Source organism: Cariama cristata, unplaced genomic scaffold, assembly GCF_000690535.1.
Source record: "Cariama cristata isolate BGI_N322 unplaced genomic scaffold, ASM69053v1 scaffold39345, whole genome shotgun sequence".
Classification (NCBI taxonomy): Eukaryota; Metazoa; Chordata; class Aves; order Cariamiformes; family Cariamidae; genus Cariama; species Cariama cristata.
The window spans coordinates 6,387-27,067 of NW_009616550.1; the positions used below are offsets into that span (position 1 = coordinate 6,387).

The window sequence follows — 20,681 nt, forward strand, 5'->3', positions numbered from 1 at the left end:
AGAGCTCATTATTTCAGCAAACAGAGCTCATTATTTCAGCATCACAGCCAGGTGGCGGGGACAAGTTTATGTGGGGACCTCTTATGCGACTTGTGAAACGCAGCAATAGCTGTGTGCCTCTTACCCTACTTCCCCATCACTTGTGGGTCTGCTGAATGTGGTCTCAACCAGGACAGGGAAAAGAAAAATACTTAGTTAAGTATCAACACGTGCCATTCCCTTTAACAACTTTAAGGTAGCTAATAGATCAAAATGCTGTTGATGATTCAGATTTTTCATTATTAAAACAACCGGATTACCCACAATACCAGTCTAGAAAATAAGGAAAGCCCTCTTGCAAAATTAGCAGTCACACTTCCACTGGGTTTGATTATAGGTGGTTGAGGCTCTTTGGCCTAATGCTGTGGGGTAATAAACTTGGAAGAGGTCGCCAGTCACTGGTGCCATGTACCGTAGCAGTAGGAGCCACAGGTAAATAATTCTTCAACTAATATATACTGTTAGTCGCACCATTGATGCAAAGAACACAGCGCTAAATTTTCTAATTGGTTTTACACTTACCGCGTGACCCAGTCAGACCATCTGATGTCCCACCTTAACAGCTGTCACATCATATGAACAGAAGACCTTTACTGGGAGGTCTAAAAACCAAAATCCTCTCCTTTTTGCCCTGAGCACCTGAAGTCTACTGAAGGCAGAACAATAGCCACTGCCATTCCCACAGATCCGCAAGTCCGTCAAGCAGTTGATTAAATTGTTGCTAATGGGGGTTGTACTGTAAAGAAGCAAGGAATTTTGTCAGTTCCTACAAATAACATTCACTGGAGCTGTTGATCAACCTGCTGTCCATTCCTGCAGGCAGCACAACCCACACCAGGGCTTCGAGCAGTTGCTCCTGACACAGCCTGTGGCGGCTGCAGCAAGAAGCAGCAAAGCGTGATGGAGAACTTCGATGACCCACAGTGAAATTCTGGTTATACTAGAGGTAGCAGAAAAACAACTACAGACGTAAAATAAGGCTTTTCTGTTTGCGTCCCGCTAGCGGTTCTGTCATTAGCTCCCTGCAGGATCTCAGACAACTTGCTTCGTCTCTATGACTTTTTCCCCATACATCTTCCAAGATCATTATATTTCCCTGTGTACCATCATACTCAGATAGCCTTAATACTTTTTAAGGTACTTTGAAAATGAATCCTTAGAAGGCTTGCACAAACTTCGTGTCGGTGCCTTTGCCTCTATTCCAGCCAAAGAGCAGTTTATGGGAGAGCAAAAACCACAGATAGGGAGCTGGTGGTAAACTTCTTGTATCACCATGCACAGCTGCCAAATTGCGGGATTTGTGTTTCCCTTCTTTTTTTTTTAATTACATCTTTTTTTAAAAGGCAAAGAAACCTAGAAAGCCAGCCTATATCCACGAATGCGCATCTGAAATAATGACATGATCCTTTAGGCAGAGCCTATTGTGCGTTCCGGCCTCACGTTTGGCGTTACACGATCTCAGTACAATCATGATGGGGATACGCATTTGCAACAAATTGTGCTGCAAACGTGAACATTTTAACTTTATTTTGCAATTCTGGTTAGAGGATGAACCACAAAAACGTAAGAGTTTTCCACTTCTGCAGATTAATCATTCTGATGTGACCAAAGGGATTTGGTCCAGGTAGCAAGGTATATAAAACGATGTGCTTGATGACAGCTTGGGTTAGAGCCAGAGCAGCATTAAAAAACAAAACAAAACAAAACAAAACAAAAACAAACCAAGCAAACGAAAACAACAATAAAACAAACCAAAAGCAGGGAAGAATGAAGTTAGGAAAACAATGCTGGGATGGATCACTTACTGCTTGTTCTGTGAACCTGGACCAGTCTGATAGGTTTTTGTGTTGTGGGTCTTGTTACTGTCTGTGCCAAAGGGGTTTCTACAACTTTGTAATAACCTGCATCACTGCTCAGCTCTCTACCTTGCTATCCTATAAAATCAAGCTTAGATTCCATTTAGCCCATGCTAACTCATTATTTATCTCTGAAAGAAATCGAGAACAATAGAAATAACCTTTTAGTGATCAGAAGATGCTTCTCAGTTCCCCGTTCTAGATTAACAACCCAAACTCCTCCAGTTTTTCCGCATAAGTCATGCTTTCTAAACATCTTGTTAGATGTTTAGATAGATGCTCTGTCTTTCTTGGAAAGTGATACCCATAGTACTTGCACAGAGGAGTAAATTACTTCCTGTATCTTACCACAGTATTCCTGGTAATACCCCACAGAAAGTCACATCCTAATTAGTTTGCGATCCCCTCCAGACCTCTATCGAATGTACAATATGACTCTCAACTGCCGCAGAAAATACGTGCACAATAATCACTAAACAGCTCTGTAATTCAAAAGCTTGGGCTGTCTTTAAGCCAACAGATGTATTCTAGTCCTCTTATTTCCCATTACTCTAATACAGCCCTGCTATCAGGAAAGCATGCTTTATCTGCTAAAAATATCTTTAAAAAAATCTTTGTCCCATAAATGACCAAAACCTACTTGCCTATGCAATGAGCAAGTTGGTATACATCCGCCAAATAAAAATGAAAATGCCTCGTTTAATCTGAAGAAATGTGTCTCGAGTTTGTGTGTTGCTCAGTCCTTCGTTTTCCATAAACTGTGTGGGAAATGACGCAATGACCAACATTCAGAGAACCCTCTAGTCCCAGAAAACGCCTAAGTACTGTGTAGCGTTCAGAAGCGAAACGCAGACACAGTGCTGCTGGGCAGGTTTTGCCATACGGCTACTTACGTACTCTTCCCTTCCATGAAAGATGTCAAAGAACAATTCTGAAGAAGAATGTGAAACGGTAACATCGGATCCAGAAAGATCTCTCGAATTAAGGCACAGTGGGATGAGGTGGGGAGGAAGAGTGTGTTCTTCCTCCCTCCACCGTCCTTTACCTTTCTCCTTGGAAAAAAGCAAACAACAGGAACCAGCTTTTCTGCTCAGAGCACCGTCAGTTCAGTTGTGACATGGATTAGAGATACGAACGTGTGAACTATCCACAGAAAACATCTCGAAAGTAAGGGTGGATGGATCAGGCTATATAAATCGCACATATCTGAATCCAAGTTACACTTTTTCTACTCAATAATAATTGTTTACTGTCCAAAGCAGCCTGAAATATTGTCAGATATATCATCATTCCAATTATGCTTTGTATGCTATCACTTTCTAATTGAAATACGAGGATGCTCTATTTAAAAAAGTATAGGTATCTGGAAGGAAATTAATACTTAGGGCTTCGTTCTATTCCTGTGAATCTGAAACTCTGAAGGAAAGAAATCTGAACCTACAAGTGTATGCTACATTTCACATTTATTCTTCCACATTTTGAAACAAGAAAGCTGGTGGGGTTTTTGGAAGCTATGTTCTTTTTCTGATTTTCTATTTCTGGGCATTTAGGCATCGCTTGTCAGATTAGGTCTACAGAGTTACAAAATGGGTTATCATTTCTGTCTGTATTGCTGTTCTTATATTTTATTCCTCCTGCAAAACAGGTGCATCTTCTGCTCAGCATGTCATGCATTTTTCTCTTGGGAGAGTGGGTGGTTCTCACAAAAACAAAAACTATTAAGCTCTATAAGAGAGAAACAAATTCAGCATTAAAAAAAAAAAATCCAGCAAAATATAATGGTGCACTCTGCTAAAATAACCTCCTTTCTTCTCCTGACACTTCTGGTGAGTCCATGACAATGTCTGTGCATTCTCCCTCAAGTTACAACAATAGTATTACCCAAACCTGAACATTTCAGAAGGAAAGCAGCTTTTAACCCTCCAGTATTCAGCTCATCAGATGATGTTTTAAGTCTGGTATTCAATTATCAATTAAAAAAAGAACTCAAAATTGGTAGCACCTAATTTTAATTCCCCTACAATTGTCATGGCCTCAACAGAAGGTTTAGCAACCTGAAAAAAAACCCTACACACAAAGGGATCTCATGACACAGGAGGATGACTAGTTATGCATCCAAAAATCAAATATGATCAAAATGAAGACAGACGTACTCGTCTTTGTACCAGCTGGCATTTCATCTATAAAAGACATCTGTCCCTGAGCTATGGCACAACCCTCACCGTAATAGGGAGAGCATTGTTCAATGCTGTAGAGCAAGGTTGAAGCCCATAGAGAGAGAGGTCAGAAAGGGACAGGGACTCCAAGGGGACTTGTCATTTCGCTAACACCGCTTCTCTGCACAATCGGCGGAACTCAGGCTCCACAAAGGCTTCCTGGAACAGCACAAACCCCACAACCAGTGTTTCCACCAAAAATTGCTTCATGCTGTCTCCAGTTGGGGGAGGCAACCAAAAACCTGCATGTTAAATATTAACGTCCAGTATTGCGTTTTCTCCATTAGCAATTCCTCATCTTCACAGAAGCACTTGATTCCTTCTTGAGAGAAAAACATTTTAAAAAAACTGTGGCAGTCAGACCCACCACAGTCGGATAAGCATTGGCCCTTCCCCTTTGCTACAGGGCAACCGGCAGGTTTGAGACATCCTCAGTACTCGCCCAAGGCCAGATTTTCAGGAGAGCTCGGGTGTCTCACTGGAGCATCCCTAAGCCTGTGTGTTGGCTGATCAAGAGAGAACAAAAGAAAGGAAAGGGGGGGGGGAAGCCGCTCTACCCACCTCTATTCTGTACCGTTTTCTTTAGGACTGGCCTTGAAGTCAAAACCTCAGGAAACCCTTTTCAACTCCTAGGCTTACAAACCACGGTGCGAAGAGCTGCAGCTCTCCGAGACCCCTCACTTCCAGCTTTTGCTCTCTGCATCACCACTCTCTTCTCTTTGTATTCCCACCCGTGTGCAGAATGCATTAGCCCTTTGCTTTCCATCACGGCACTTAAATAAAAGGAGTGAATCTTCCAAAGGATTCAACATCTAAGAGCTTCTGTGGGGCAAAATGAAGCATTTAGCTTTGGAGCTGTGGCCTTCAGCACGTCTTGGTGAGACTTTTAAAGCAAACAAAAGGGAAAAATGGGAGAGATGTTTCTTACTTCCCCCTTTTCTCGCTGTCTTGCAGCCCATGGGATCGGAGCGGATGGAGATGCGCAAACGGCCGATGCCCACGACCCAGGAGACCCCAGGCGCTGCACAGGCTCAGCACGGCGTGGGAAATCGCGGGTCCAACGCCTGCTGCTTCTGTTGGTGCTGTTGCTGCAGCTGCTCGTGGTAACCCCGCTCCTTCCAGCCTCTGGGGTACAGAATAGCAGGGGAGGGAGGCAACGGCCAGGGTACAGGGCAACATCAGCCAAACCAACCACCCGGGTCATTCTGCAAATCTGGGACTAAGAGAGATGACTCTGCTCTAGTACTAGGCACAACCTGCTACTCCAGTTTACCTTTTTTTTTTCCTCCTCCTGCCGTTGAAATAACAGATTTAGAAAAAAAAAAAAAAAAATCAACCTCTGTACAGTACCTCTGTAGTACTTTTGTTGTCAATACTGTGTAATGGACGGGTTTTCCTCAGCCTTGAGCTTCACTGGGGCTTCTGCTAAAAACTGAAAGCAGCACCAGAATGTGTTACAGCTTCAGATTTAGGACTGAGCCTTAACAAATGGAGTTACGAGAAGGTGGAAGAATTTGTAGGTCAGAAAACAAATAACCAGGTGCCCGGCCCTGTTCTGTTGTTTTGAAGGCAGTGGGATCTGTTGTCGTTAGTGTTGCCAACCCAAGGCACCTGCAACTCATATGAAATGAATCCTTAGGATCAGAGACTTTAAACGCTGTGGGCACTTGCTGAAGATGAGGAGTTAAGCAGAATGTAATTCGGAAGAACTCCCATTACAAGGTGTTAAGGACGAAAATCTATCAGGCAGGGAAGCAAAGCAAAAAAGAAAAAGGAATCAGTTCCTTAAATTAATGTGTTCACCTTCTGTCTCTTACCAGCTCCTCCAGATCCAAGAGATTTCATTCAAAACTGAAGTAAAGCTTCCCATACTCAAAAGTCCTGTAGCTTTTTGGGGCCAAGTGTTAATTAATGGGCGAGACCAGAACTTGAAATAAAGAAAAAATAAAAAGTCTTAGACAGCCATAAGAGTTCAACCAAAACACTGACAGCAAGCTGAGTGCTTCTTATAAATGCACTATCCACCACATCAGCAGTTCGGAGCAAGGAACCCCGGCACTGGGGTGGAGGGAAGAAGTCATGAATAACCTTACAGCCCAGGCTAGGAATCTATTCCATCTTTTTTTTTTTTCCCAACAGCAGCTGGTAGCAAATGCTTTGGAGAATGCCATGAGAAGGGAAGGGAAGAGCAGGCTGATCATTCCTTTGCTATTGGTACGCGGCTCATCAGAAGCAGAGATACCCAAATCGGCCCTCCCTAATGCGAAGAGGGAATGTTTTGTAAGGACAAAAGGCTGCTTGGAGTTTTTTTTGCAACATGCTAAGTAATCTGGCTCTGATCCTACCAAGCTTTTCAGCAGGTGCTTCGAGGTAAACTAAGGTAGGGTTTAAAGAGACGTTAAGTACTGTGCCTGCACAGGATCAGAGTTTGCTGCCTTGCGGAATGGCATCCGTGTTAAAGTATCCCATACAAATGCCAGCGTCATCTGAACAGTTGTCCAGCGCAATCGCAAGTGGCTCAGTCGAGAGCTGCGTTACACAAACACCCATGTCTTTCCATTAAAGGGAAAAATGAGGCACATTTATCTATGAAGTCAGAGTAGGTAAAATTTGCATTTTGTCTTTTGAATTGTTGATAAAGTGCTTTTTTTGTCTTTTTACCTGGTATTTTCCAAGGTGCTCATTTTCTGTGCACCCCACTATTCAAACAATTCAGAGAAAGCAATTTACTCAGTAGGGTGTGTGAAAGTACCCAAATTTCATGATGCTTAAAATTCCTATTTGTATTTCAGAATCATCTGAGAAACCAGTACAGGCTCCAAAACAAGAGCGGCTTGGTTTAGCTTTAAAATAATTTCTGATTTTTTTTTGAGAACAATTGTTTTCTAGTAGCAAGAAATGCAAAACAAACCGTAATTAAGCTATTTATATTCCCTATTCATAGAGCCTTTCCTCAAAACAGCTCAAGTACTTTCAACAGCAAAAATTATGAATAGGAATAAAAATAACAGTCAACATGAGTCATGCAGCTGAGCTGCTGAACATCCAATAGTCGGCATTCTCTTAGTAGTAGATGTAGAATGAAGAAATGGTGAAATGAGTCTCTCAGCTGGATGCTCGGAGCCTGTGTTCACTCCTACAGCCAAAACTCAAGTCTCCAGCCTGTTGCTCTTCCAGATCCTGAGAAGATGCAGAATTGCAATAGCCTCTTTTTTTTTTTGTTGACCTGTCCATTTCTAGGGAAAAAGCCTGCCTGCAAGTCATTGCCATGTCCTCTTAAGGAAGCTTTTGTTATTTCTTTTGTCTTTTTCCCCTTATGTGCATTATCCTATGAGGACTGTAATCCTTTCTGTTGGATCTGTTGGTTCCCCTCAGTCCAGAAATAACTCTGACCAGCATATCACTTCTTGTCTGTGTGTGAGGAATACATAATATACTACTTTTCGTATTAAAAAAAAGGCCAGAATCACTGGTAAAAAGGGCAGTAAAGGATTGAGACCTATACACCCCAAAGGAATAGAGAACTAACATTAACTACTTGGGTTTTTTTTCCTGAAAAGGTGAATTGAAATAGTTCACTGGTTTGAATGTATGGTTCAGATGTTGCAGAAAAAAAAGAAGTTTGCAGTATCTGCTCTCCATCTTAGCAACAGGAAAGCTTCCCTACCTCTTCAATGCCTTGGCAAAGAGCAAAGCAGGTCTCTGCACGTTATGGACTAAGACTAGAGAAAGCAAGAGGAGGAGATAACCAGTAAATGGAAAGGTTGCAAATAAGACGGAGCCATGAGTTGAGAAGGCAGAAAGGACAGAAAAAGCAACTGGTTTAACAAAAAGCCTTACTAGAGATAAAGGAGATTCTTAAGGAATAAGACAACAAAACCGTTACATTAGCATTAAAAAAAGGCAAGATACAAATGGAGAAATTAAGTTTGATATTTTTCTAGAAGTTCTAACAACTGTATTGCTTTATTTCAGCTGGAGGACCCACTTCATATAAATTACAGGTTATAATTCACCAGGACCTTTTCTTCTTGACAAATTTTAAGCAGCTTTAGAGATGATATGAACATATGTGCTTGTAAGCACCTGCATTTCTCACTCAACTCTGATCGCCTATGAACTAGAATGTAGTCTTCATTCCCTAAAAAGAAATACGTATATTCTCAAATCCAGTCTCAAATGAAAAAGAATCATCTGCAACTACAAAAGGAATTTTTAAAAACTAGAGTTATTTAAACTAACATGTGATGAAAGCAGCAGCAGTTGACAGTCACCCTTCCACGGGACATGAAACACTCTCAGTCATCACTAGTGGTTGCAGCAAACATTATTTTTTTTTGGTAATGCTACAAACAAACTAATACTCGCTTCCAGTCAGACACACTCAAAACAATATCCAGCAATAAAATATCTGCTTTTTGTGCTCCAGGCCTCACATTTGGAAGCATATACTAGCACCTTCTTAAAGTTACAACCAGTTACCACACAATCTGGCTATTTCTACATCTGAACTCTTTCTGAAAGATGCTTACACTTCCAACATCACACACAGAAGTGTCTAGCTTGCTTAAAACTTGTGCTCCAGCTTCTGAACTCTGGCTTTCTCGTAACGTGGTATATCACCACTCTAAACCAGAGTCTCGACCCTCATCGTGCCCTGTGGATATAGCCAAGGAGAAAAAACAAAAACAAAACCCAAAACAACCAACCTTGAAATCTAACTCACATAAAACCAGTGCATCAAGTTTAACTTCAGTAAAAATATGGCATCGAGCGTACACAATGTAAGAAGCATCAATGGAGAACAGATTTGGAATGTGATAAAGGGTACTTGTATATACATATATACACACACACGCTCGTGTATACATATATGTATGTATAGGGAATTGGACTTGATGATCCTTGTGTATCCCTTCCAACTCGAGATATTTCACGAATCTATGATCCCTGTATAGAAAGTCTATGTGATACAATATTGAACAGCATTCAGCTACGTTAAAGTTTGCCAGGTTTATAAAACTGTAAAATTAATGTTAAAAAAAAAAAAAAGAGTATAACTACAGGTAATGTGGCTACTGCTAGCTTCTGTGCTTTTAGCTGAACTTTTTTTTTTAAATATTGGAAGAAAAGCATCCAGTGTATGTTCAGTCTTTTGCTCTATAAAGTTGACTAAAATTTTGTTTGCTACCTTGCAGTCTTACTGTTAGAAATCAAGATGAAGAGAGAGCAAGGAGAACATCTCATGAACTCCAAGCACAGGGTATTCCAAACTGCGAGGAAAGGTATGGTCTTTACTAAGTGTTTTGTCAAGCTAAAATGAAACAAACCCAACAAACCATACTAAATAATTAAAGTGAATTACCTGAAATACGCAAATAACTATTATTATCTATTTGTCATTTCTGCTGAATTTGCAGTCATCTGTCTCTTACTTCCTAAGGAACCAAAGGGCTGACCTAGAATCTTTTACCTTATTTATATGCAGTATGTAACCACATCCCCACTTTCATAGCACGACAGATCAAAACCAGCATTGTAAACACAGTCTCCCTTTTTTCTGAAATAATTTTTGAATACATCCTGTTCCCACCCAGCAACTATGTGATGAAGCTAACTGGCAGCGCTCAGCCTTACGAAAATAACAAAGAGGAGCACAGATCCTCCCCAGAGTCAGGCAACTGTCTCTTCAGAACTGCTCAAAGAGGCAGGAGCACCTGTGAAACTGTAAGAGACAGGAGGGTACCTTTTACGGGGTTTGAATCATTGCTTCTTTCTACACGTTGTCATTCAATTTTTAACACCGATTCAACAAGGACTATTAGGTATAGAAAAAATGCTTAGCTGTTGCAGAGGGACTTCGTTGCAATTACTTTGAGCAGTAAACTGCAATTTCTGCATCAAAGTGCTGGCCATCATCTGCATCTGAGCTCTTGATAAGCACGCTTTCAAAAAGCATCGCCTAAATACGTTTACTCGAGTTAGCACTTGGGTAGTTCCCGTGAGGAACGAGAGCCCCATGAACCTTGTAATTCTGTTCCATCGCGATGGCAGATGCCTCCTGCTAGCTGCAGACAGCTTGAGTAACAATCATTCGTTTCTCTCTTCTTGTCCTCTCCTTCCCCCTCAAGCCCTGCTCCTACTCTTGAAGAAGTAAATGCCTGGGCTCAATCATTTGACAAGTTGATGCTTACTCCAGCTGGCAGAAATGCTTTTCGGGAATTTCTGCGAACAGAATTCAGCGAGGAAAACATGCTTTTCTGGATGGCTTGTGAGGAACTAAAACAAGAATCCAACAAAAGTGTAATTGAAGAAAAAGCAAGGCTAATTTATGAAGATTATATTTCTATCCTTTCTCCAAAAGAGGTATAGTACTTTCCCCAGTACATTCTTTGGTGCTGCTTTGCACAGTTACTTCTAACATGTTAAAGCTACAATACTCAGGGGGAACTTTTTCCCCCGCATTCCACTGCCAACAAGCAGAGATTTAGGGGAAAAAGGCAGACCCATCGTTGAGGTGAGATGGTCAAAACTGCTTTCACTGGTTGTAAGAAAGCTCTTCCTACGCTACCCTGATATGCTGATGTGAAATCTTTAGTTTGAGGCAGAAATACACTGATGATTACTTTATCCTTGCTCAACTTACATTTTATTTGTTGGACAAATCAGTTTTTTCTTTGCACTAGGAAGGGGGTGTGTGCGTCTCTCCAAAAACACAGTAACCAGAAATAAAGTGTTACTTGCAAAGCACAAATTGCTCAGAGAGTAGCTGACAAAATACGGCATAGAACAAACACAATGACCTCCTGAAAATTTTCAGAACTACTTGTCACTTTGCTGTTAGCAAATACGTCAAGTTTCGAAGACACCTCAGTTCAGTTTGAATATAATCCTGCCAAGTAGGCTGGAATTTTAAACCTTGCAATATCCTTGCAAAACTCAAACTTAATTGTTTGTAGTGCAAGCTATACTTACGCACTTATAAAAATGCTGTTTAAATTCTAGTCAGTCTATTCCAGTAACACTAATATCTTTCTACAGACTGGAGCTTTGCAGAAAAACAAACCAAAAAAATGACATTACTTGTATGTTGTATGGAATCATTATATAGCCATACCTGTGGTTCACATCAATTCACTCTGCTTTTTAACATGGGAATTTGATTAAGCAACAGCTTCCCAGGTTACAGTTTCCGTCTGCGTCATACTGCTTTCTCCAAATTCAGTCTCTTTACAACAGCACTAACTCCCAAGGAAACGAACTGCCACAAAAAATTACAAATCCTCTCTATTCAGGGTAGGAAGTTGGTCTGGAAATAGTCCGCCAGCCTCGCAGGTTTCAGTAATAACGGGATTCTGGCAGCCTTGTTCAAAGTAAGGTCACTTCAGCGAGACCACTTCTCTATCCATACTCAAGAGATTACTACTTCCAAATTTCAACATGGTCATTTTTTGCCTAAGTATATTTAGCAGTTTTTACACTCTTGAAGGCCACCAGCTGAAATGGTTAAACAAAGACTGCTTTTTCAACCGATACAACAAACCTAGAAACCCACATGTACTATTCACCACTATTATTTACGTGACTTTCTATTTTAATACACAGGTCAGTCTGGACTCCAGAGTAAGAGAAGTTATTAACCGAAATATGCTGGAACCCTCACAACACACCTTCGATGACGCACAGCTTCAAATTTATACCTTAATGCACAGAGACTCCTACCCACGGTTTATGAACTCTGCTATTTATAAGGACTTGCTTCGGTCCTTATCTGAAAAATCCACTGAAGCATAGAATTTTTTCTTAAATGTATTTATTTTACAACAAACGGAACTCTGGGCTACACCAATCCACAGGGAATTTAGAATTAATCAGATATTTACCTGAAAATAACTCAGGCAAGTTTTATTACAGACTGAATGATTTAAACCCGCACAAGGCTCTGACACAATCGGCTAACTACAGTTTCTGATCAAATTCAGTGTTACTTTGCAAAAGAGAATGAAGAGAACGAAGAGAAAATGTCGTTCAAAAAAATGCAATATTTTTTCAAACACAGCATGCAACTCAGATGCAAATCTGTTACAACGTACGTCTGAGGTACAAATGCCAACTGAGCAAGAAAACTAAGTTTTCTTTTTAAATGGAGTGTTAGAATTTTTCTTGAAAACCAAACCAGTTGCCCCATCCACACTGTGACCAAAGTAAGAACAGTACCGTCAATATCTGGGTTACACTAGACAGAGCTTCACATATTGTACCTGGCATAGGTACACTCCACTTGTCTTGGTATATTTGATGTGTATATGGTGCACTAATGGAAATCGGTATGGCAATCTCAAGTTTATGAAAGCTAATGGTTGAAATAATGCTGCCTATAAAAATCTTTTGCTGAAGAATTGTTATTTTACTACTAGAGTCTGTTGAAAGCATTTTTAAGTTCATTTTGTTGATGTTTATAAAGTTAAATTATTTACTTCAGAGGAAGAAGAGTTTGGGCATTTAAATTCCAAAATAAAGCACAAGAATTCTCACATATTCTCTTCCCTCGGTAGTGAGATGTAAAAACCCTTTGCTGTTCGCCCTGAGAGGATGGCAGTGTCAACCGTCTTGGTTTTGTACATATTAAATTCTCCCGTCACCCAACAGATCTTGTAAGGTTTCTATTACAGATACGCACACATTTAATTGACAAAAGAAGGAAGCTGGAACTATCCTGTTCTGATACAGCACGATTTCAGACTGCCTGAAAGAAAAGCAACAGCTCTATCCATTAATAAACCACATTCATTTACAGTATCCCCAAAGCATTACATCTGATTTCTGGTCGTATCTCAAAATCAGGAATCACGGGAAGTATTAGGAAGAAAGTAAGTTGAATCCATGTAATCTATGTGTAGATCTGTTACTAGACTAACTTCCTTATTTTAAACTGCAAGACTCGCTACAATTCCACTATGTTAAACTTTGCAGTTTATAGTGGACTTCTACTGAATTGCATTTTCCCTGCACATTTCTTTCAAAGAACCAAATGACATATATAGGTAGGAAAAGGACATACGGGGAACAGAAAGAAAAAAAAAATACCCCTAGAAGGGAAGAACCAGAGAGGCATATTTCAGTGACATTTACTGTAGCCTTTCTAAAACCTACCCTTTGCTTAAATCCAGCACTATGAAAAGCACAAAACCAGGGACTTTCTCTGAAAAAAGGAAGTGGGAATAACAAGGCAGAATTTAGGAGATCAATTTGTTTCCTCAAAGCACTCGGCAGGAGACATGTTCTCCCCTTACTGCATTCACATTATTAGACATAGAACGATGAGATTTTTCATTACACAGCACCACAGGAGAAGATGTGTGGTAAGGTAACTATAGCGATGGTCCAGCTTCCATCATCTCCTTCCAAAACCAAAACAGTATTCAACAGGTCAGCTCAAAGTAAACCAAAAAACTTGAGGGACAGCAAATCAAAGTGCTTTTGCCCCCTGAAGCACAAGACTGGATGACTAAGTTAAGAGGAAGCCCTTCCACTACTCAAGACACAGTGCAGTTAGAAGTCGCCACTGCTTAACATATCAACGCTGGTTATCTCCGCTGAATTTCTAGTAAACATACCCAAAGCACCATCAATACAATTTCAGTTTACATAAAGTATTACATGATAGTAACTTCAACAAAACAAGCTAGGTGTATCCTTATGGTAGCAGTGGTGGGGAGCTTGCAGTCAAACTGACGATGCTGTACTTGTTTTAATCAGGGCAGGTAAGAGTGCTCTAAAACTGGAAGTTGACAAAGTAAGTTTAACTAGGTCAAATTCAGCTGGCTGGAAAGATCAGACGCACACATGAAAAAAAGTTCAAAGTATGTCATTTCATGAAACGGAGAATTTCATTTCTTTTAAGTTATCCCTCTTCCCTGCAAAGATACCTCATTAAGAGCTGGAAGACAGACCAAACACTTCCACTTTACATCAAACAATATATTCTATTATTCTGCAAGAAGCAGATGCAGTGAAATTAGAGGGGAGAGAAAACTATACTGGTTTGGGCAGTTCTACGGTTAACATCAAATTATTAAAAGAAGAAAATAATAATTTCTAAGCTTATTTTCCACGTGCCACAACTTCTAAGCAATTAAAATTCTCTAGGCAATTTTCATTTTACTTCTGCATTACAATATGCTGACATTTGCAATATGCATCTTTCCTGAAAAATCTTAACAAATTTTAATGCTGTGTTTTAGGCTTAAGCTTACACCCAATACCAGTGGCAGAATGCTGGTCCCTAGATACCTTGAGAGTATCTCTTAAAAACCCAACCAACCAACCCACTCGCCTAAATGTCTTTGTTATTTTGAGGCTGTTTAATGCTAGATTTAATTGGAGTGGGCAGGGGGGAAGGAAAAAAAAAAAAAAAGGAAAACAAAAACCCACCTGCACAGAAGACAGGTTTTTAACTACATTTCATTACTATATACTTGCTCATTATGCACAAACTTTTCTGAGGGCAAAAGTGAGTTGCCCTGAAAAGGAAAACTTACTATAGACAAGCTGTTACATGAATAGCAGGAGAAAATAATCATATTGACACAAGATATTATTTATAATTCATCAAGTAAGAAATTAACACAGAATCAATTTATCTTAGCTTGAAAATAAGCGTGGTTGGTTTGTCTTGGCATTTATCTAACTGCAGGATGTCATTAAGCTCTAACAACTTTCCAGTCCACTGGTATTGCTTCTTCAATGTCTGCACTTCACAAACCAGTAACTCCCACAGAACATGCATCCTCTTAAAGGCTGCTCTTTTCACCAGCCTGCTAAGCAGTATTAAAATTGCATGGGCTCCTTCAGCCAACATATTGTGCTTTACGCTGACCTTTAAATTCCAAAGTCATTAGTACAATACAAATGAAGAAAAAAAAAAAATTTATATCTCTCTCCTGAAGGGCTTTACTATATAAAGATTAAAATTTCTCACAGAAACCTCATGTACTATGCACTTTCTGATTACAAAGGATATCTGAAAGTGATGAGAAAGACTATCACAATGTGAAGTAATTTTTAAACAAGTTTGCTCTAAACAGTACTTAAGAACACATCTGCCATGACAGGTATCAGTATCATTTCAATAACATTAATGAAAGATTTTCTATACTAATGTTGTAAGTACATTAATTCCACACCTTTTAAAATGGTAAAACAATTCAAGATTAGCGATGATCTAGTGAAACAGAAGCTAATATACAGCTGTATGAAATTGTACTTAGAGGTGAAACTCCTCAGGTTTATTTATATGAATGACTACTAATGACCTATTTCAAAAAGTATGTGCTTGAAAGGTAATACAACCACTTTTTGCAGAATGAAGACTTCATGCTGATGAATTGAAGTTCCACCTAAGCTGGTATGCATTGTAAGTTTCAATTTAAAATTCATGTATGTGACCACAGGTGGAAGCCTGAACTCCGGATAAAACCCAGGCACTTGCTTCACAACGCCTGGAAAATGCAATAGGGCTTCAAAGTGGGATTCACAAAAGCCAAGATCTTTGAGCAGATATTTACCCTCTGCTTACTGCTGGTCAAAAAGAATCACCCAGTACAAGATATTTTAAAACGCACACTTTCTCCTGAGCAAGTTAACAGAATTATATACGAGGAGATGCCTTCTAACTAAGGATGCGGAAGCTATGTCTTCTGAGCAGCAGAAACCTCTAGCCTTCCTTACAGAAGGAAGATGGCATCCTTAAAGATCTACACACACACTTTAAAAGGAAGCTGGCTCCTAGATTAGTGAATAGAATTTAGGCACCTATGATCTTTTCTGGGATCTAGTTCTTGAACTTTCATCTTTCACTGCAAAAAAGAAACTGTTCTGTTGACCTTGGCGACAGAAAAGAAAAAGGGTGAAGGCTGTTGCCAGAGCCGTAAGGTAACATTAGGTGAAACAACGCTTTATTTGAACTCCTACTTGGATACACCTACATCACAGAAAGCACTATTAAAAGAACTAGAACTGCAATAAAGTCCAGATGTAATTCGGTAAGTACAGAAAGACAATTACTGTATTTTCTCAAAAGGTAAGTCTCCTAAGTGTGACAATCAGGCACAGAGATTAAAGGGCACGTAGTGTGAGGAAGGTTACGCAAACCAACCTGTGCCTGCCCTGTACATACACTGTGAACAGCAGTGGAAATTTAGGTCTACTTGGCATCCAATTTGCAATCATTTTTAACACATTTTTTTGGACTTGTTCCTTTAGAAAGGTCCCCAAACAAAGCAATGTAATTGATACTAAACATCTGTCATCAGTTTTGTTGCTGTCTTAAACAACTTTAAAAAAAAAAATCAATTATGTATCTTTAAGTAACTCTTAAGAAGCAATCCTGCCAAAGGATGCACTCACAGGCTAAAAATAAACCCATTCTGTTAATAGAAAAAAATAATGTTTTCTGAATTAGGGCATTAATATCAAATCAATTGAGTTAAAAACATTTTTATATAAAATTATGCAAGAAACTTTAAATGCTGAATAATTTTCTGCCTAAAAGTGTTTGTAACTAAACTTCTATTTTAATAATTTTTCCTTTCAGCAGAAAAGCCACGTTTCCTTCCTTGCACAAGCTGACTGGAAATGCTTGCTCTATAAAGTATTTACCAAACACTTCTTGACTTGCAAAGCTCAAGTGTCATCATACTGTTTCCAACTCATTTGTCATGACTGCCACCATCATGCAAAAAATATTCAACAGAGAAAATCTTGTTTTTCCTTTACAGTCAAGGAATTTATTCTCCAGGAACCGCACATACTCTTCCCATCCCCCCACGAATCCTTTATACATTGCCAGGACAGACCTCCTCAAGCCCAGGCTTCGATAAATTAAGTAATATAAACTTAGGTATAATGAAAAAATTTAATCTTTTCTAAAGATGTTGACACGTTTTTCCTTGAAAGCACATTTGAAAATCCTTCTAAACATGTGCACTGTTAAAAAGCAGGCTCTAACAAAGCAGTATTTTTATCATTCCACATACAGAAAAGACCATAACTTTGATAATTTATTCTCACCTGCAGGTCTACGACTGACATCAGATACTCTACATCTCAAAATTCAATTCATGAATAAAATTAACGTCATTTATATGAAGTGAATTTAATATTATCTCCCCAGCCAGTTTATATTGCGATGAATTAGTTAGCTGGTGTTATTAGGACAGCCTACAACACAATGCCTTTGCTTATTTACAAAGTCTAAACCAGACTTGGTTGTCAAGCACATTAAGCAAAACTGAACACTCAAATCAGATTTAACTGACTATTTTAAGACATTCCTAGAAATAATACCTACTGATAGAATGTAAAATACATGCTTTGGGCAATAAAATGTATTGCACTGATCAAAGCTGGTTACATAAACAAGCTAAACCAACCACTGCAAAAGAGGTCATCGTATCCACTAATAAATTTTCAAACGCCATGACCACAAATTTAGTCCTCATTCAGAAACACTGCGTACAAACTAGAGAGTTAACTAAACTGTGATTTAGTTAACAACCGAGTTTAATGTAATTAGATGAAGTTAAGATACCTTTTCTCCTTGCAAAATGAGTGAATACAGCAGCAAGAAACAAAATCCATTCTTACAACTGAATAAACGTGGAGAAGTAAAATACATACGGGAGGAGCGTGTATGTTTCAGACCACAGAAAATACAGTACATTATTCACATAGTTAGAAAAAACCAAGCCAGTTACCAAAATGTTTAATTGGTAAAAGTTTAATGTCAACTTACTTATAAAAATGAAAAAATATTTTAACATTCACCATACAATTGAGCAACCTGGCCCTACTGACTATCAGCTATAGGAAGGCATTTAAAGAAGTGATGATTTAAAGAAGGCTAACTTCAGGCATGTATGCTGCTTTGAAAAAAAAACAAAAAACAACAACAAAAAAAAGAAAACAAACCCCCAAACCCCTCTTATTTGCAGGAAGCTAGATGCTTAGCCTAGTTTTTAAAGCTAATTACAAAATCCTCTTTCATACTGGTCCAGATGTCTTGACAATTTCTTCTTCTAACAGAACTGTCAAAAGAAAAGAATTTTTTATGAGATCTTCATACAGCTTATTTCTAAATCTTCGCAAGAAGAAACAGAAATATGACACCATACTTAGGATATGGAAATTACTAGTTAAAAGAGTTTGCTTGTATCACAACCATTCCTTCACACAAGCATCTTTATACAGACACTTTTGTAACCACCGCCTTACACAAGGTTTTAAGGACAAATGAATTTTTCCAGGTACTGCATCGAACAACTTCTAAGCTTTATAAACTATTTAGGTATCTTGGAGTATACACTTGAACAATATTCAGTAATAGGATATGTAAAACAAGATGCATAAAATAATTTTTTTTTATGCAGTAGTCTTAATGTATGCTGTGCAACTTGATGCTGCAGAGCTGCAGCATTCTTAACAGAAAAATAATGGAATGGGGGTATCATGCTTCATATCGCATGCTATCACATCTTAAGTTGTACATTTTATAGGCCTTCATTTCAGTGTTTCTCCACTTTATTGGACTACCAGTGTTCCTCAGAAGCTTTTATAATTCCCATCTCCTGAACTAAAAAAAAATTAAATCAAGTTATCACTGCCCTACATTTAGGCTGACACAGGAACATGGCAGCAGTCATCTCTGGTTTTATCCCCTCTTCTTTTCAAAGTAGCAAAAAACCCAGAAAAAACAACAACAAAAGGTCTAAAAAGGCCTATTCCACTCGGCAAAGCAGAGATTAAAAATAGGTAGAATATCTTTGGGTGAAGAAAGAGAAAACACAGTGACTAACTTGCCACTACTTTGGCAAAGCAGCATTGTAACTAAATGTCACAAGGACGAAGTCAATGCCCTGACTTCTCTCCCCTTTTGCCACCACCCTACTTGTGTGATCTCACACCTTCAGTCAAGAAGACTTTTCTAACCTAAAGCTATTTTGCAGTATCAACACGTAATATCATTACCGGGCTAAGAAATAACCAAAAGTCAACATAAACTCATTTGTCATTTACTGTAAACCAAAATGAAGCACAGAGCCTGGCTGTCTGCTATCAAATATGCAGAGCAGTTTAACAGTCTTACCTTCCATCTGTTTCCACATTCATTACAGACAACAAACGTTGTCATGGGTTCATCAGCACTGCGGGTTTGAACCTTTGGCAAAGGCAAGAGCCAAAGCGGAAAAGGAAAATTAGTATCTTTAACTTTTGTTAGTATGTGTTCAATGTAAAGGTTTAAAATTAAAGTTCAGCATTAAGGAAACTCATTTGGATAAAAATACAAATTAGCTTTCCATATCAATTGAAATTGGTTTTTTTGTCTAGACTATAAAGCGATCATAAACTTATGTTTTGACAGATTTAGTAGCACTAAAATACCAATTTCGGCATAGAAACTGTGCACATACTTCTAGGAAAAGATTCTGCAGTAACACTACGTGTTCAGTACAGCTTTACATACATTTACTGATGCAAAGGCTTAATAGTCTCATGACTGAAAACCAGCTGTTTACTTAAAGCATCTCATATGCAATAATAAATTATAAATGCAGCTGATCCTATGATAAAAATTACATGCCCTAAAGCACTGCTAAACAAACTAAAGCCCTTCTTGCATATATTTCCTAATTAAAATAGAAAAAGGGTGTAGGAATGATCGTAAGTCAGGGTCTAGTGTTAGTCAAATGGTACATTATATATACATATGAATGAATGTATGTGTATGTATGTATATATATTTTATACGTATGTATCATTATTTTCTGCTATTTATTCCCTCTGTATAGAAAAGTTTACACATAAAACCACATTAATAAGGTGTAATAAGAAGAATTACCAAAAACTTAGCATTGCAAAGAAACTGATGTTTCAGTCTACACAGATACTCAGCCTGGATTTACATAAAATCTTTGGTAAATTAATGCAACAAACATGCTTTACATAAGCACACCTAAGTGGATCCAACTATCTTCATATATGTTGTAATTTGTTAGCCTTTTGTTAAAAGTTCATTTTGTAATTAAAACTTTTTTTTTCTGGCAGTCTTTATGTAGGAACTTAAGCTTTGAAAAAGGAAAACAAAGAGCCTGAATAACCACATACCTGGGTGTATGTACAGTTCTTCTTTTTGCACTTGCCACACGTAAACAGATCAGTTTGGGTACCTCCTGTTTTAGCCATCTGGTGCTCTCTGATAGCTTCTTTGGTCAGATTTTTGCGCATTTCTTTCAGCTCATCACTTGCCATTTCCTATCATGGACAAAGAGCAGACAGAGTTTACTAGAGAGTTTGAGTTCTAAACAAGTCGTTCCCACAGAGCAAGCCCATACCGCTTTTTATTTAGAATCCATGAACAACAACTCTATTGAAGGGCAAAGTAAGTCTACACGCTTTTAATTTCACAAGACTTAAGTTGGGATATTTCACAGCACAGAAGCTACAAAAAGTTAAAAATGGTCTGGGGTTTGGGGGTTTTTTTGGGTGGAGGGGGGGGGGGGGGCGGAGTGTG

General features: G+C 38.8%; 2 protein-coding genes across 2 annotated transcripts in view; one reads left to right on the forward strand and one right to left on the reverse strand.

Annotated features, from left to right (window-relative positions):
* The first annotated feature begins 5,065 nt into the window (after positions 1 to 5,065).
* RGS20 (regulator of G-protein signaling 20) lies at positions 5,066 to 12,645 on the forward strand. Its single transcript, XM_009700202.1, has 4 exons — positions 5,066 to 5,214; positions 9,310 to 9,396; positions 10,243 to 10,477; positions 11,717 to 12,645. The coding sequence occupies exons 1-4, from the start codon at positions 5,069 to 5,071 to the stop codon at positions 11,903 to 11,905; spliced, it is 657 nt and encodes a 218-aa protein (XP_009698504.1). The 5' UTR covers positions 5,066 to 5,068; the 3' UTR covers positions 11,906 to 12,645.
* A 5,006-nt stretch (positions 12,646 to 17,651) lies between these two features.
* TCEA1 (transcription elongation factor A (SII), 1) overlaps positions 17,652 to 20,681 on the reverse strand; it is a 22,595-nt gene continuing 19,565 nt past the window's right edge. The window contains exons 7-9 of the mRNA XM_009700203.1: positions 20,276 to 20,422; positions 19,257 to 19,328; positions 17,652 to 18,198 (exon numbers count right to left, since the gene is read on the reverse strand). Coding sequence (XP_009698505.1) covers positions 18,190 to 18,198; positions 19,257 to 19,328; positions 20,276 to 20,422 — 228 coding nt within the window. The 3' untranslated portion in view covers positions 17,652 to 18,189. The remainder of the gene's footprint in view (positions 18,199 to 19,256; positions 19,329 to 20,275; positions 20,423 to 20,681) is intronic.

What these genes read in the sequence shown, in the direction of transcription:
- RGS20 (XM_009700202.1), top strand. Translation starts at nt 5,069, where the DNA reads ATGGGATCGGAGCGGATGGAGATGCGCAAACGGCCGATGCCCACGACC. An exon ending in TGTTGCTGCAGCTGCTCGTG is followed by an intron (nt 5,215 to 9,309) that starts GTAACCCCGCTC and finishes GCTACCTTGCAG; the next exon opens with TCTTACTGTTAGAAATCAAG. An exon ending in ATTCCAAACTGCGAGGAAAG is followed by an intron (nt 9,397 to 10,242) that starts GTATGGTCTTTA and finishes TTCCCCCTCAAG; the next exon opens with CCCTGCTCCTACTCTTGAAG.